At 40.8% G+C, this 14,576-nt stretch overlaps 1 protein-coding gene across 1 annotated transcript; it reads left to right on the top strand.

Moving 5' to 3' along the window:
* Window positions 1–892: 892 nt before the first annotated feature.
* Window positions 893–1,609, top strand: LOC138897752 (uncharacterized). Its single transcript, XM_070183763.1, has 2 exons — window positions 893–967; window positions 1,040–1,609. Exons 1-2 carry the CDS (start codon window positions 893–895, stop codon window positions 1,607–1,609), a joined length of 645 nt encoding a protein of 214 aa, XP_070039864.1.
* The last annotated feature ends 12,967 nt before the right edge of the window (window positions 1,610–14,576 follow it).

The raw sequence follows: 14,576 nt of genomic DNA, 5'->3' as shown, positions 1-14,576 counted from the left end.
AGGTCTTTTCTGTGAAGTGCAACAAGCTCTAAATCAGGTAAGCTCTAACTCCCTTCATTGATACCACTTTCATGTTTGCTATTATTTTCTAACATCTTTTCTTCTTTCTTCGTAGGCCACAGCGGCTCATTGAGAATCATGTTCTCGGTATCGAGCCGAACTGCGTCGATACGAGGCTGACCTTCAACGGGTTACAGAGGAGAGCAACACCCTTAAACTCCTTTTAGGGCAAATGGGAGAGGAAATCAAGGACCTCCGAGCAGAGTTGGCCAAGGCTCACCAAGATCAGACCGATCTGACCGAGCAGGTAATGATATTATTAAAAGCCTATGGGCTCGATAGTGGAACGGTGGCTAATATTTCGGTCTCATAGCTGCAGCAAAAGCTTGAGATGATTGGGAAGCTCCGTGAGGAGGTCGATGTTATAAAGGCGGAGTCCTTGAAGTGGAAAGAAGGTATGGACCGCTTTGCTGCAGAGAAAGAGGCTGCACGAGCCCAATTATCATCGGCCGAAGGTCAACTTCAAGGTCTGAAGGAGAAAATCTCGGTTCAAGCACGAAAAATAGAGGAGCTCAAGGCTCGGTTGGCCTCTGAACTTGCCAAGGCCGAAAAAGCAAAAGCCGATGCAGATGCATTCGTGGCCGTCTATCGGGCTGATGCTGAAGCTGCTCAGGTACAAGCAAGAGAGGCAGTCGAGACCGCCAACACTCGAGCACATTGATACCACTTTCATGTTTGCTATTATTTTCTAACATCTTTTCTTCTTTCTTCGTAGGCCACAGCGGCTCATTGAGAATCATGTTCTCGGTATCGAGCCGAACTGCGTCGATACGAGGCTGACCTTCAACGGGTTACAGAGGAGAGCAACACCCTTAAACTCCTTTTAGGGCAAATGGGAGAGGAAATCAAGGACCTCCGAGCAGAGTTGGCCAAGGCTCACCAAGATCAGACCGATCTGACCGAGCAGGTAATGATATTATTAAAAGCCTATGGGCTCGATAGTGGAACGGTGGCTAATATTTCGGTCTCATAGCTGCAGCAAAAGCTTGAGATGATTGGGAAGCTCCGTGAGGAGGTCGATGTTATAAAGGCGGAGTCCTTGAAGTGGAAAGAAGGTATGGACCGCTTTGCTGCAGAGAAAGAGGCTGCACGAGCCCAATTATCATCGGCCGAAGGTCAACTTCAAGGTCTGAAGGAGAAAATCTCGGTTCAAGCACGAAAAATAGAGGAGCTCAAGGCTCGGTTGGCCTCTGAACTTGCCAAGGCCGAAAAAGCAAAAGCCGATGCAGATGCATTCGTGGCCGTCTATCGGGCTGATGCTGAAGCTGCTCAGGTACAAGCAAGAGAGGCAGTCGAGACCGCCAACACTCGAGCACATTGGGTTGCTGAATTTGCTAAGTGCCGATCTCGGAGGGAGACCCTCGAGGAGATCCGTGCTCGAAGTTTCAATCTCACCGAGGAGATAAAAAGGGCTAAAGAGCTCGAAGTCGATGTTGAAGCCTTGGATTCCGATGATGATGATGGCGATGATGGGAGCAAGAGTGGGTCCGAGAGAGGGGAGGAGCCCGATGGAAAAGAGACTGCCCCTGTAGATAACCAAGAAACTTAGCCCTTAGTTTTCATTTTGGTTTTTTGTGTAGGGTCCTGTTCGGACATTGTAAACACTCTTGTATATATATAAAAATCTTTTCTTTTCCCAACTTTCCTCTATTTTATTCTCTGCCTTGTGAAGATTTTGTTTCATTCATGCCTTATGAAGATTTTCATAAAGCTTTAGGCAATTTGATCATATTTGGATCTTGTAGCCTTTATAACCGAGTGAGTGCTTGCTCAAACGCAAAGTAATGTAGCCCGCAGGCTTTATTAGTCGAGTGAGTGATTCGAATTCGAAGTAATATATCCCATAGGCTTAATGGTCGAGTGAGTATTTGCTCGAACTCGAAATAAGATTAGCCCGTAGGCTTAGTAGCCGAGTGAGTGCTTACTTGAACTCGAAGTAATGTAGCCGGTAGGTTTAGTAGTCGAGTGAGTGCTTGCTCGAACTCGAAGTAATGTAGCCCATAGGCTTAATGGTCGAGTGAGTATTTGATCGAACTCGAAATAAGAGTAGCCCGTAGGCTTAGTAGTCGAGTGAGTGCTTGCTCTAACTCTAAGTAATGTAGCCCGAAGGCTTAATGGTCAAGTGAGTATTTGCTCGAACTCGAAATAAGAGTAGCCCGTAGGCTTAGTAGTCGAGTGAATTCTTGCTCGAACTCGAACTAATGTAGCCCGTAGGCTTAATGGTCGAGTGAGTATTTGCTCGAACTCGAAATAAGAGTAGCCCATAGGCTTAGTAATCGAGTGAGTGCTTGCTCGAACTCGAAGTAATGTAGCCCGTAGGCTTAATGGTTGAGTAAGTATTTGTTTGAACTCGAAATAAGAGTAGCCCGTAGGCTTAGTAGTCGAGTGAGCGATTGCTCGAACTTGAAGTAATGTAGCCCGTAGGCTTAATAAAATAGAGGAACAGAGGAAAGATTTTGAGACGTGAAGTATCGGCAAAGAATAAATTCCTTTTTATATCATTATACATGTGTTTATGTTTTGTACCAGGGATCGAGCAGACTACACGAGCATGGTTCGTTTTGATCATTTGGCTCTTATAATTTTTCATATCGAAACCCTGTTGTTATGACGTAACTTCCTTGCATCGAGCTTACTTGATATATTCGAGGGTAATGCCCCTCAGTATTCGAGGTTGATTATAAAGAAACCTCGGATACTGTTGAATTATTCTAAGTTAGCACGATCAATGGTTGCCTCATTAAAAACCTTGCCGAAAAAATCATTTGGGATAAAACTGGTCTAAGGGAAAAAGAGTGCAACGCGTACTTTCAGGCCTAAAGTTTTGTGTTGAATAATCCATCCTTGTTGACGATTGAACTTCTGCAGGGGTTAGTTTTGAAATATAAATGAACATGGGAGGGTCGTACCTTAGCAGTAATATCGTTTTAGGTGTGACACATTCCAATTGCTTGATAGCTGTTTGTCATTTATGATACCGAGTTTGTAGGATACTTTACCGATGTTTTCAAGTATTAGATATGGTCCTTCCCAGTTCGGACCCAGTTTTCCTTCGTTTGGATTTCGGGTGTTGAGGGTGACTTTCCTTAGCACTAAGTCCCCGATTATAAAATGGAGAAGATTGGTTCTTCGATTATAGTATCTTTAGATCCGCTGCTTTTGGGCAGCCAATTGGACGAGAGCGGCTTCTCGTTTTTCATCCAATAATTCGAGGCTAGTATTCATAGCCTTATCATTTGACTCTTCTGTTGTATATCGAAACCTGGCAATGGGTTCCCCGACTTCGACTGGAATCAAGGCTTCAGAGCCATATACTAAGAAGAATGGGGTTGCCCCCTTACTGGATTTTGATGTTGTTCGATATGCCCAAAGAACTTCTGGTAAGATTTCTCTCCATTTTCCCTTAGCGTCGTTCAACCTTTTCTTTAGGTTTTGAATGATAGTCTTGTTCGTCGATTTGTCCTGTCCATTCCCACTAGGGTGATACGGTGTTGATAATATCCTTTTTATTTTGTGGTTTTCGAGGAATTTTGTTACTTTGCTGCCGACAAATTATTTCCCATTATCACACACTATTTCGGCGGGTATCCCGAATCGACATACGATATGATCCTAGATGAAGTCTATAACCTCTTTCTCTCTTACTTTCTCGAATGCATGTGCTTCAACCCATTTAGAGAAATAGTCAGTCATAAATAAAATGAACTTAGCTTTACCTGGGGCCGATGGCAGAGGGTCGACGATATCCATTCCTCATTTCATGAATGGCCATGGGGATAGGACTGAGTGAAGTTGCTCTCTGGGATGATGGATCATCGGTACAAACCTTTGACATTTGTCACATTTTCGAATAAACTCCTTTGCATCTTTGTCCATATCGATCCAATAATATCCTGCTCTGATTATTTTTCGGACTAATGAATCGATACCGGAATAATTTCCACAAGTACCCCCGTGAATCTCACGTAGGATATAGTCGGTGTCTCCTGGTCCTAAGCATACTGCCAATGGTCCATCGAATGTCCTTTGGTATAATGTTCCATCTGCAGTCAATGTGAACCGAGCAGCTTTGGTTCGTAGGGCCCTCAAATTTTTAGGGTTCGATGGGAGCTTTCTGTTCTTCAGGTATTCAATATACTTATTCCTCCAATCCCAAGTTAAGCTTGTAGAGTTTATCTCGGCATGACCTTTCTCGATCACGGATCTCGAGAGTAGAAAGACAGTCCCCGAGCTGATCTCATCTTCCTCGACCGATGACCCCAAATTTGCAAGTGCATTGGCCTCACTGTTTCGTTCTCGAGGTACATGCTGTAAAGTCCATTCTTTGAAATGGTGCAAAGTTACCTGTAGTTTGTCCAAATACCTTTGCATTCTATCCTCTCGAACTTCGAAGGTTTTGTTTACTTGATTTACCACCAGCAAAGAGTCACACTTGGCTTCGATGACTTCTGCTCCCAAGCTTCTAGCTAGCTCGAGACCTGCAATCATGGCCTCATACTCGGCCTCGTTGTTAGTCAACCCAGCAGTTTTGATAGATTGCCTAATAGTGTTACCCGTGGGCAGCTTTAAAACGATGCCTAGCCCAGACCCCTTCACGTTTGAAGCCTTGTCCGTGAAAAGGGTCCATACCCCCGATGATGTACCTGATTTCAAAAAGAGTTCTTTTTTAACTTCGGGTATGAGGGTTGGCATGAAATCGGCCACGAAGTCTCCTAAAATTTGAGACTTAATGGTCGCCCGGGGTTGATATTCAATGTCGTATCCACTGAGTTCGACGGCCTATTTGGCCAATCGGCCTGATAGTTCAGGCTTATGTAAAATATTACGAAGTAGGTAAGTGGTTAATACGCATATGGAGTGACATTGAAAGTATGGTGTTAACTTTCTAGAGGCGCTTATTAGTGTTAGTGCCAATTTCTCTAAGTGTGAATATCTAGTCTTTGCTTCCCCTAAGGTTCGACTTACATAATAAACAGGAAATTATGTACCTTGCTCTTCTCGAACTAGGACACCACTTACCGCTATTTCTGATAACACCAAGTACAAGTAAAGTTTCTCATCTGCCTTTGGAGTGTGAAGCATCGGTGGGCTCGATAGGTATTTCTTCAATTCCTCTAATGCCTATTGGCATTCCGGGGTCCATGCGAAATCGTTCTTCTTTTTTAGTAGAGAGAAAAATCGGTGGTTTCGATCTGACGACCTCGAAATAAATCGGCCTAAGGCAGCTATCCTTCCTGTTAGAAACTGCACGGCTTTTATAATGTCTACGATGGTGATGTCTTTGATGGCCTTGATTTTGTCAGAGTTGATCTCGATCCCCCGATTTGATACTATGAAGCCAAGGAACTTGCCCGAACCGACCCCGAAAGCACATTTCTCGGGGTTGAGCTTCATGTCGTATTTCCTTAAGATTTCGAATGTTTCCTGCAAATGAGCTAAATGGTCCTCTGGGCGTGGGGACTTAACTAGCATGTCATCAATATAAACTTCCATCGATTTACCTATTTGCTCTTCAAACATTTTATTTACTAGGCGTTGGTAAGTAGCTCCTGCATTTTTTAGCCCGAAGGCCATTACATTATAACAATATGTTCCATACTTGGTGATAAATGAAGTTTTTTCTCGGTCCTCGGGGTTTATTTAGATTTGATTATACCCAGAATAGGCATCGAAAAAAGTAAGGATCTCATAGTCGAACATGGCATCGATCAAGTGAACGATGTTAGGCAGCGAAAAAGAATCTTTGGGGCATGCCTTGTTTAGATCTTTATAATCTACACACATTTTAAGTTTGTTCCCTTTTTAGGGACTACAACTACATTGGCTAACCATTCGGGGTATTTCAACTCCCGAATGGACCCTATTTTGAGAAGTTTAGTTACCTCATTCTTTATGAATGATGTGCTTTATCTCGGACTGGGTCTCCTCTTTTTCTTCACCGGTTTGAACCCGGGGTCCAGGCTCAGCCGATGTGTCGTTATCTCCGGTGGGATCCCTGTCATGTCTAAATGGGACCAAGCAAAACAATCTATGTTATCAATAAGGAATTGAATAAGCCTCTTCCTGAGTTCGGGGTTTAATCCCGTTCTCGGTATACCTTTTTCTCGGGCCGGTATTCGATCAATATAACCTGTTCCAGCTCTTCGACTGTTGATTTGGTGGTGTCGGAATCTTCAGGAGCAATAAAAGTTCGAGGGGTCAGAAAGTCCTCCTCTTCTTCTTCTATCTCCTGCTTTCCCGATTCGGTCGAGGCTGATGGCTGTGATTGCTATTTGACTTCCTCTTTTCCTTTGATGCTTGACTTCTCCGAGGTTGATAGTGTCGATATCGGTGTCACCTCGTCGACCGCAAACATTTCCTTTGCAGCGTGTTGTTCCCCGTATATTGTTTTTACACCGTCCGACATCGAAAATTTCATCACTTGGTGGAGGGTCGAAGGGACTGCCCTCATATTATGGATCCACGGTCTTCCGAGCAGGGCATTGTATCTCATGTCACCCTAAATTACATGGAATTTGGTATCTTGAATCATTCCAGCCCTGTAGAATAATTCCCCCTTTAGTTGTTTCACTGGACATATTGAAGTCGTTTAAAACCCGAGCTGCGAGTACGATTTGATTCTGTAGGCCGATCTATTCCACGACCCTCGATTAGCTGATATTTGCCGAACTACCTATATCCACTAAAACATGCTTAACTTGAATTTTACTTAATAAGATAGAAATTACCAGAGCGTCATTGTGGGGCTGAGAAATGCCTTCTGTTTCTTCGTTGTTGAATGACAAAGTGCCTTCGGGCACATAGTCTCGGGTTCGTTTTTCCTTAGAGGTTGATACCTTAGTGTGTTTGAGCATGAGTCCCTGTGGAACATCGACCCCACCGAAGATCATATGAATGACATATTGGGGTTCCTCCTGTTCACGTTTCCTGTTGGCGTCTCTTTCTCTGAAATGATTCTTGGCTCGATCGTTGAGGAACTCTCAAAGGTGGCCCTCGTTGAATAGATGGGCTACTCCCTCCCTTAATTGTCTGCAATCCTCGGTCTTATGACCATGCGTGCCATGATACTTGCACATCAAATTTGGGTTTCTTTGGAAAGGATCGGTCTGTATGGGTGTATGGGTCTGGGCCACCTAGTATTGTTGATCCTTCCGATTGCCGATACAATGCCCGATGCGTTGATGCTAAAGTTATATTCCGATAACTGAGGTGCCTATGTGGGATCGGCATACTTGTCGAAACTACTTTTGCTCATAAGTCCCCGAGAACTCTATCCTTGATTGCTTCTTCGATTGTTCCGGGTGGAATTGCTTCCTGAACCATTGTTCCTTCGATCTGTTGTATATGGTTAATATCGGTCTTTGTTCGACCTTCGTTCCCTATCGATGTCTCTATGGTTCTTAACTACCGACCTATTTGGATGTACTGAACCGTAGGGGGCTCTTAGTTGATCGTCCTCGACCCTGATCTTTGACTGATATCAATTGTGCACATTTGCCCAGGTCATGGCCGAATACTCGATCAAACTTTGTTTCAACTGACGTGATGATATCAAAATTCGCTCGTTCAACCCATGGGTGAAAGCTTGAACGGCCCAATCATATGTGACCGGTGGCAATTCCATGCGTTCTATTTGAAATCGGGACACGAACTCCCTCAGCATTTCATTATCCCTTTGTCTTACTTTAAAAAGGTCTGATTTCCTCGTTATACCTTTATGGCCCATGTTGTGCCTTTACGAAAGAATATGCTAACATGGCGAATGAGTCAATGGAATTTGGTGGCAAGTTGTGATACCAAATCATTGCTCCCTTCGAAGGGGTCTCTCCGAATTTTTTCAACAGCACAGATTCGATTTCGTCATCTTCTAAATCATTACCCTTTATGGCACACGTGTAAGAGGTGACGTGTTCGTTAGGTTTGGTCGTCCCATTATATTTAGGAATCTCAGGCATGCAAAATTTTTGGGGATCGGTTTTGGAGCTGCACTCGGGGGAAAAGGCTTTTGCACGAATTTTGTGGAATCTAACCCTTTCAACACTGGTGGTGCCCCCGGGATCTGATCGACCCTTGAGTTACATGTTTCCATTTTTTTATCGTTTGCTTTGATCCGTTTTGTGAGTTCTTCGAGTATCTTAGAAAAAAGGGATTAGTTCCTGATTCTTGCTCATTTGACCTTACTATAGCTGGCTCAGCTATGTGGGTGATTTCTCGGGGTGGACTGGACTCCGGTCTGCTTGGTACCTGGGTTTGACTCGGCAATTGAGCTATCGCTACCTGTTGAGCTTGCAACATTTCGAAAATCATACGCAAGCTGATTCCGTTTTCCTCAACGTTATGGGTATGTCGAGTTGTAGATCGAGTACCACCATGAATGCTATTTTCAGGTTTAGAACGTAGGTTTGCCTCAATGGCCACATGCGAATTAACATCTAATGGTACTTCGACTCGAGCTCCAACGGCGTCGACAAGTGGCATTCCGGCCCTAGGCATCAAGTTGTTGTTCTCACCTTGAAGGCCAGCTTCGTTGTTGTTCTCACCTTGAAGGCCAGCTTCGTTGTCGATAGGTAAGGCCATTTAATTGAGAACTCGTTATTGCTAATCCGAAATCAAAGATATTTCCGAAAATAAGCGTAAAATGGTGTGTTTTTTGCAGATTCGTATCGTATAATCACTATTATCCTTAGCCCCACGGTGGGCGCCAAACTGTTTACCCGAAAAGCGGATAGAGTTGAATTTGTACGTAGTTCTAAGGGTATGTGGTATAACTTGACACAAATCGTAGAGTAAATAAGAATATCGAATATTGACTGTAAGGATGAAAAATAATCAAAGTTGAAAAGAGGATGATTTATGGATTATGCTTATGAATCAATGTTATGAAGCTAAAAAGGATAATTCTTCAATATGAGAGTGTATGATATCTGAGTTACAATGTATGGTAAAACTTGCCCCTTTACAGAAATATAGCCATCTTTTATAGTGGGGAATCCTACTTTAGATATAATTAAAAATACATAGTGGGGAACCCATGATAAATAAGTTTTTTCCTAATTCTCGCCGAGATTCTCTTCCTTAGTGCGGCTGTAACGGCTCTTGTTTATGAGCTCGATCTTGATCGGACTCAGTATTAGTCGGTTTTCAGTTTTAGAGCTCGATGCTGGCTTGAGCTTAATGCCGACTCGGGGTCCAGTAGTGACTTGGGCTCGGTATTGGTTGGCCTCTGGCCTTTAAGCTCGATTCCATTATATCCCATCATAGTTTGATTCAGACCCGAGCTCGATAATGACTTCGAGCTCGGTATTTGACTTGTCCCTGAAACTTGAAGCTCGTTTGTACCTTCTTCGAATCCCATCTCGATATTATGAAGACTTTCTTCGGTCCGTTATGTTCTCATCTCGATCAGACGTACGAAGGCCGAAATTAGTTTCGACCGTATACACTTGTTTTGGAACAACAATGTTCAGGTATGTCAATCTAACTCATCTTCATATTATATTGAAACTTATGTACATGATACTTTATCGGATTATAAATATATTAGTGTGTATTTATATATTTAAGTATTGATAAAGCTATTCGTAAAAGTCAAATGCAAGAACTTATCAGTAAATCTAATAATTGGGGGTTCATTGTGGATAATGGCTGGATATTTTAATGATATTATTGATAATTCTGAAAAGTTGGGAGGTAGGATTTGAGAAACAAATTTTAGAGATTTTAAAGATTTTTTATGGAATGTTGGAGTTGTAGATTTAGGTCTTAATGGAAATCCATGGATTTCGTGGTGCTTTAGAGAAAATGATGATATTATTCAAGAACGACTTGATATAGTTAAAGCTTCCTCGGGATGGAGACTAGAATTTAATCTAGCATATGTTACTCACTTGGAAACGGAGGCTTTTGATCATAATGATTTATTAATGAACATGAAGCCTAGCACTATTAAAAGAAAAAAAAAAGATTTTACTTTGACAAGAGATAGAACAAGAAGGAAGTTGTGAACAATATTATAAAGAAGTCTTGAAATAGTTACTCAGGGGGTTTTAAACAATCAAAAGTTAGTTTTAAAATTAAGAAGTGTAGAGTATCATTGTTAGCTTGGCTAAAAGGGGGAAAGGAAAATTCGAAGAAGCGAATTCAAGGTATTAAAGATAGAATAACTGAACTAAAAAATGATACTGTTAATTTCAATCTTAATAAGCTGAAACTACTACGTAAGGAATTAGGACAAGCCTACAGAGATGAAGAAGCATATTGGAAACAAAAGTCTAGAGCTTTATGGCTTCACGAAGGAGATAAAAATACATTTTTTTTCATATGAAAACCATTCAAAGACGAAAATGTAATAGTATTAAAGGGTTCCAATTAGAAGATGGACATTGGGTCTCTGATCAAGTTGATATTGTAAAGGAAGTAAGAAGATATTATAAGCTATTATTTACTACTTCTAGACCAACAAACTTTGACTCCATCTTGAATTTAATTCCTCCGTTGATTGACAATTCTATAAATGATAGACTGATTAAAGATGTTACTTATAATAAGATTCGAAGAGTTTTATTTGATATGCATCCTCTAAAAGCACCAGGGGTGGATGGTATGACTCCTTTTTTCTTTCAAAAATATTGAAATATTCTTTCTGTTGACGTATGTGCAGCTATTAAAAGTTTTTTCCAGTCAGATTGTCTTCTCCCTTCATGGAATCAAACTCTAATAACTTTGATCCCTAAAGTGAAAAATCCAAGTGGTATTTAGTCAATTTAAACCTATAAGCTTGTGTTCAACTGTCTATAAAATTATTTCTAAGATTATTGTTGCTAGATTGAAAGAATATTTACCTAAGATAGTTTCTCCTAATCATTCTGCTTTTATTGGAAAAAGACAAATTCTGGACAATGTTGTTTTATCTCGTGAGTTTATAAATCTTTTAAACAATAAAAGAAAAGGTAATAAAAAATACCTGGCTTTGAAATTGAATATGGCTAAAACTTATGATCGAGTTGAATGGACTTATATCCAACAATTACTTCTGAAAATGGATTTTTATAAGACATTCACCACTTGAATTATGCTATGTATTACTATACCTACATACAGGTTTAACATAAATGGGCGAATAGATGGTGAAATGATACATATTAAGGGGTTAAGGTAAGGTGATCTTTTGTCACCATATTTGTTCTTAATATGTGCCCAAGGTCTTTCTAGACTATTAAATCAAGCGGAATGTCAAGGGGATATTCAAGGTCTAAGTTTAGTTAGAGGGAAACCTATTGTAAATCATCTTTTCTCTGAGGATCATTCTTTTTTCTTTTGTTCTGCTAATATCCAAAATGCTACTAATATCTCTAAAAATTTTAAAAGTTTATGAAGAATATTCTGGACAGACGGTGAACTTTGATAAATCGGCGATAAGTTTTAGTAAAAATACTCTTGAAATTGATAAATATGGTATTATTGCAGAGCTAGGTCAGTTACAAAGAAATAATTTAGGTTTTTATCTGGGTTTACCTGTAGTAGTTGGAAGATCTAAGAAGAAAATGTTGGAATGTCACGACCCAATTTTTCCTCCGTTGGGTATCGTGATGGTACCTAAGCCTTAGGGACTAGGTAAGCCTAACATTTACTGAATAACAACAATAATTAAATAACATCTAATAATTTTTTTTTTTGAAGTAGAAATCTCTATAAAATTTATAATTTCCAAAATCGATAGTACAAGTCATAAACCCTACAGAGTTTTGCTACAATTTACTAAATACAACTGTTTGAAAAAAAGTAAATAGTGTGAATACAATCAGAAGGTGACTCCGAAGCATGCGAACGCAGCAGCGGATTTACCTTGAGTCTCCACAGCAACAGTCCACACAGCTAGCTAATGATGAACTGACTTCGAAATACCTAGATCTGCACAAAAATATATAGAAGTATAGTATAAGTACACCACGGCAGTACCCAGCAAGTATCAAGACTAACCTCGGTGGAGTAGTGACGAGGAACAGTCAAGACACCTACTGGACTAAATAACCTGAACAAAGTATAAGTATAGAAACAACAGAGTATAATATCTACATAAAGACTATGCGATATGACTAACAATACAGTAATTGCAATAGGAAAGGACAACAACAAGTATCAGCGGAATACCATAATAATGACACAGAAGGGTGAACGTAAACACCACCTAAATCTGAAATCATAGATACAGCAAGGACAATTAATAACTCAGCAACAACGACCGCTTTCACATCAGATTTTAGGCAACAAACTCCAGGAGGTAACGAACCTCGGACAAATCACAACTCACGGGTTCCAATACTTGAACCCTAACACTTGGCATCTTGTGCCCTCATTACTCTTCATAACCGCACTGACGACTCACGTGCCAAATAGAGTCGTTCTCACATAGATGGCAAGTAAACACGGGTATTCATCTATACTCAACAATATCAAGAAAACTTCTTAACCGGTAAGAGTGCTCAACTACGTGTATACTTGTGCAAGTGTCCTAACATAGTTCATGCCAGCTAGTAAGTACAGGAAAAGAAATGGACATCACGTAGAATGTTTTCACATAACTTTCCACAAGATAAAGCTCACACAGGTAAGTGTACCACTACACAACTATCAATAACAAGAATTTCCCCAGGCCATCACAAGTCATCACAAATCAATTTCTGACACAGCCCACCTTGTCTCGCCATGTGTGCAATAGTAAAATAAATTTCTGCCTTGTCTCGCTACACGTGCATAATAATATTCCCACCTTATCTCGCCATATGCGCAACCCACATATATATATCCCGCCTTGTCATGCTGCATGTGCAAATATCAATAGTAATAATAACACGGCAGAAAATCTCGTGTAACCCCATAACAAATAAATGTCAACAAAGGGCACTCCCGAGATACCGTCTCGTAGTCCCAAAAGTAAATGCTCGACAGGGGATCTCCTGAGGTACTGCCTTATAGTCCCAAAGTAAATATACAAGACAGGGGGATCTCCCGAGGTTCCTCCTCGTAGTCCCAAAATAAATATGCAAGAACAACAAGTACAACAGCAACAATAACACTAATAAGAGGGTACGACAAATAAATCAACTCAGAAATTCCATAACTCAAAGGAATAGAGGAATTAATTCACAAGGAGTGGACACAATAGAGAATGCTAGTCATAATAAGAACAACTCAACAAGAAAGAGAATATTATGTAACTACGGTCCACAATGTACAATTCGACAACGAGAGAGCTAACACAAGGCGAATAATTCCAAATAAGGATAAGTCAACTAAAATATAGGATATCTAACTTCTTTTAAGGTTGGCAATTAAGAAAGAGATACAACAAATTCAATTAGGGATAAGCAGCAGAAAGATAATCATAGCCTCAATTAAGGATGAACAATTACAAAAGAGATAATTATAACTTCAAATAAAGATAGGCAGTTAGGGGAAAGAAAACATGGAAATAGAAGAGATATCAATTTCAGTTAAGGCAGAGATGACTCAAATAAGCATCACGGGCGGATCATAAAGCAATTAATTCTAATTAAAGCAGGTAGAGGTGAAACTAGTAATTAAGAGACGTATTCATAACATAACAACTGCATAACTATTGAATACAAGGACCTAAGAACCCTAGAAGGCCAATTTTCTACAAATAAGTCTGAGCACGTACTCGTCACCTCACGCACACGGACTACAATTAGCATAGAAGACTCAAATCCTAAGGGGTAATTCCCCCACACGAAGTTAGGCAAGATACTTACATCGAACCATGCTCAATCAATCAGTAAGAATGCCCTTTCCTCGATTATCTGACTCTGAATGACCCAAATCTAGCCAAACATAATTACATATCATGAATAAAATTACGAGAAACTAATTTAAATAATAAATCTACGACTTTAGCGAAGAATCGAAAATTCGGCCTAAAAAGTCGACCCGGGCCCACGTCTCGGAATCGGGTAAAAGTCACAAAATACGAACACCCAATCAACCACGAGTTCACTCGTACCAAAATTATCCAAATCCGATATCAAAACCCGAATCAAAACCCAAAAATCTTAGTTGAAGAACTTTTTCCCATTTTCCCAAAATTTCAATCCACATCCGAAATTAAATGATGAAATCAACCATAGATTAGTGAAAAATAACCATAAAGGAGTTAAGAATCGTTACCTAAAAGCTTTCTCTGAAAATCCCTCAAATAATCGCCCAATCTGAGCTCTCAAAGACCTAAAAATGAAAATGGGATAAAACCTTCGAACTTGGCCTTTTCTGCCCAGCGATTTCGCTTCTGCGGGCCTCCAGTCGCACCTGCGATGCCGCACCTGCGGAAATTGCATCGCAGGTGAAATGACTTAAGTCCTCTGGTCCGCTTCTGCGAGCACAAGGCCGCACCTGCGAGTGCGCGCCTGCGGATTCTTGTCTGCTTCTGCGGAATCCTCACTCGGCTCGCCTTCCGCTTCTGCGATCCCTTCTCCGCAGGAGCGGCTCTGCTTCTGTGCCCC

This window comes from Nicotiana tomentosiformis, chromosome 8 (assembly GCF_000390325.3).
Source record: "Nicotiana tomentosiformis chromosome 8, ASM39032v3, whole genome shotgun sequence".
NCBI classification, from domain to species: Eukaryota; Viridiplantae; Streptophyta; class Magnoliopsida; order Solanales; family Solanaceae; genus Nicotiana; species Nicotiana tomentosiformis.
Note: the sequence above shows the minus strand (reverse complement) of the source record. Positions and strands in the feature narration are given on the sequence as shown.